We start from the raw sequence: 3454 nt of genomic DNA, 5'->3' as shown, positions 1-3454 counted from the left end.
TGAGAAGAGTGACCGTGGAGTTTAACCAGGTCTGTTGTGAGATAGTAACTCACTGAAGACAATGGTGGATGTGTCGCTCAATTTTGTGGATTGGTTGAAGTTAGACATTAACACCGATGGATGCCGGCTTAGTGGTCTAGAGCTTAAGCGCTCGCGCGCGAGACTGATAGGTTCTGGGTTCGAATCTCGTGAGGCGGGATCGTGGATGCACACTGCTGAGGAGTCCCACAATAGGATGAAACGGCCGTCCAGTGCTTCCAGGTTTTCCATGGTGGTCTAGCTTCAATTGATTCATGATCTCAACTATTTCATAATTGTTAATTAGCTAGTATTACAATACTTTATCATTCTATTCATATTCATCAGATGGATGACAATCATCTATAAACTATCATTAACATTTCTTTGTTAGCCGCTAAATAATTACATAACCTCACTTCGACTCTTGATATTTTCGAACACTGACATAAAACCTCTCTGATTTCCGGACCTTTGATAAAATACATAACACCTATCACTTATTCGAGACTATCATTTTCGTTATTTAAAATTTTCAATTATTGTTGATCATTTTATGAAATGTAACAACACCTCTCTAATTCTGTTTTGAACTAATATTTGTAAAAAGGACCAATAAATACGACTATAAAGTCTGAGTAAATAATTTTTAGTCAGTGAATCATCTTCATATCCTTCTATTAAAGACAAAAAATATTTATGTAATCCATTTGGATGATAAAATCTAGAAACCCTTAGCAAAACAGTTAAACCATCAGAATGAATCCCCGCCCATAAAGTACATCCAATGATAGATCTTATCACTTCTTCAAGATGAATAAAATGATTGATAAATAATGATGTGCAGTTTTGTGACTGCATAATCTAGAATCCTAGGTCAAACCATGAGGAATGTGGGGCTGTGTTGTGCTCCTAACAATAGGGATCTGTAATATAGGTTAAGAATGAGATTTCGTCTCAGGTTTAACCTATGTTAAAAGAAGATTCACCAGAATCAATTTTTATGAAGGATCCCCTTTAATGTTATGAATGCTTATAAACTCCATTTACTTGAAATGAAACACTGAAGGTCGAACATAAAATAGTGGTGGACACCTTTTTTATGGTTTCTTAATAAACCCTAGTCATATATTAATTATCAAATTCAAATAGTCCGATAAAAAGTGAATATATAAGAAATGGTTGGTGCTATTTTACATTAAAACATATGACTGATAACACTAAGCAGTCATTATCCCTTAATATATAGAAGGATAATGAATACAACAAAATTTTGTCAGACATTACCTGTGAGATAACATTCCACTGACGTGCTACGCTCATTGAAAAAGCCTAAACTATTTTCTTGTTCAACCTTGATTGCATAGGCGCTAACTTATCAAGTAACTATTTACCAGTGCTATTTATCTTGGTACTCACCACTGGCAGAAATTATAGGGCAGAAGAATTCATACAATATACCAAACAATGGGAAGTATCAGTTCACTCGTGAACGAAGACATACCTTGTTCAACTAACACGAAACCGAGACTAAAGAATTCTTATCGTTCAAATGCGTCACCTAGACTAGTGGCCACATTACAACTTGGTTGATAGAATTCGATCTGCACTGAAAAGGACCTGACGCATATGACATTCGTAAATACCCAGTGATAAAACAATTGTAAATACATCTCAATCCTACAGGAGGTCAGTCGCAGCCCAGATAGTTCAGCTGTTACGTTTCTGACTGTGAAGATGGGTGACACAGGGTTAAACCCATCAGTGAGCATCAGCACCCTCATGATTACCGGTACGCCCGGCTGACGAGTGCCAAATAGCACGAAACCTAGGTCCAGAGTTTCCTATCGACTACTTTCAACCACCATACCCCAGTCTAATCTCTCCGTGATGGTCCTTAAAGATAAACAATTTATATATTTTAATCAACGTAAAATTGGCTGTTTTTCGTTTAGGGGTTGTTGATCAAGTAAGAAATAACATATAAATTCTTACCTCTAAAGCAAACATGGACTGTCTCATTCGCTTCATATCTTCGCTCCACTTGCTACGTGTTTCACTAATCCATCGATTGACTTCATCGTCCCAATCACTAATATGACGATTTGATCCCCCTATAGTTGATTCACTTAAGGGTATCGAAGATTCTGAACTTGAATTCTTGTGGATGTCAGTTCTTGAATGCTTGCTGTAACTACGTTCAAGATTACTAAGCATATCCTTTCGGCGCTGCTCGAATGTTCGCTTATCTCTTGATATCGGTATGTTTACTTCCGTTCTGTAGTTGTCCATAATTACGTCAGATGTAAGTCAAATGCCACAAGACGTTGTAACGATGCGACTCAGTAACCACTATTATGCGTGGATAAACTAGTCTTCGCTACCTGGAAAGCAAGTACTTGAAAATATATCTGCAAAACCTACCAATAATTTTCAAGATTCATATAATTTGTCAATTAAATTTTGATTGGTTAATTTTTATTCACGTATTAAATGCATGTAATAATAAGTTGACCAGATTGCACCTCATCCTACCTGTTATTGTTTCTGGGTTGAGTCATTTCATAATTGTATATTGGATCTATTGATTTAGCACTGGTATTTGTAATGAATTAAGATTGGAGGTCTAAGGCTAGGGTGTTATGCTTCCTGCATACTTTATTGATGGGTTATGAATTGCCATGATTACATACATACACAAATAAATTCATTTATGAAGAATAACATTCTGCTTATGCTTCTAGATTTGTGCGCACATCACATACAGTCACGTCAGGAAAACGGTCAAATAAAGGTAACGTGTGCGTAGCTTATGTATTTTGAACACACATAGGACTGATTATCTATCAGGTGCACACTGTTTCAGTTACAGGTTTGAATGTATATAAATACACATACGAGATTTCATTTACGTACACAACGATAAACTACTTACAAAATAGGAAGTCTGACTGTTCTTTCAATTATCCAAATGAACAAGTTTTATTTGACCAAAGTAGAATCAAGGTTAGATTTATGAAATTCTTACTACATACACATTGTAAGAGTGGAAGGTAACAAAAAACATGTCTGTTACATGTATATACAAGTATTTATTCACCATCGTCAGAATGCTTTTATGATCCATAGCCTAGACATATATGAAACAAATATCGATCGTAGAATCTCTTACTTAGTGGAATAGTGCTATAAAAATAGTGTTGAACACTTTCCGTACATAGATTAAGTCCGAACTTTTTATAAAGTGAAATTTTAGTCAATAAGTTTCTGTCATATACGTCTGGAAATTGCTAAATCATTAAAAAATTGGGGCTCTAATAATTAAAAAAATGATACGGTTAATCGATATTTATTCAAAATACATTCAAAACATAAACGCCGCAAATTTTACGGAAGGTTTGGGGCTTCCTGCAAGGGAACCTGCCAAGTTCAAGGG

General features: G+C 35.5%; 1 protein-coding gene across 1 annotated transcript in view; it reads right to left on the bottom strand.

Annotated features, from left to right (window-relative positions):
- Smp_049270 (putative heat shock protein) overlaps window positions 1-2400 on the bottom strand; it is a 36734-nt gene extending 34334 nt beyond the window's left edge. The window contains exon 1 of the mRNA XM_018794691.1: window positions 2014-2400. Coding sequence (XP_018649078.1) covers window positions 2014-2310 — 297 coding nt within the window. The 5' untranslated portion in view covers window positions 2311-2400. The remainder of the gene's footprint in view (window positions 1-2013) is intronic.
- Window positions 2401-3454: the final 1054 nt, after the last annotated feature.

The sequence above is a fragment of the Schistosoma mansoni genome, chromosome 1, assembly GCF_000237925.1.
Source record: "Schistosoma mansoni strain Puerto Rico chromosome 1, complete genome".
Taxonomy (NCBI): Eukaryota; Metazoa; Platyhelminthes; class Trematoda; order Strigeidida; family Schistosomatidae; genus Schistosoma; species Schistosoma mansoni.
This window is presented reverse-complemented; position numbering and strand designations above follow the sequence as displayed.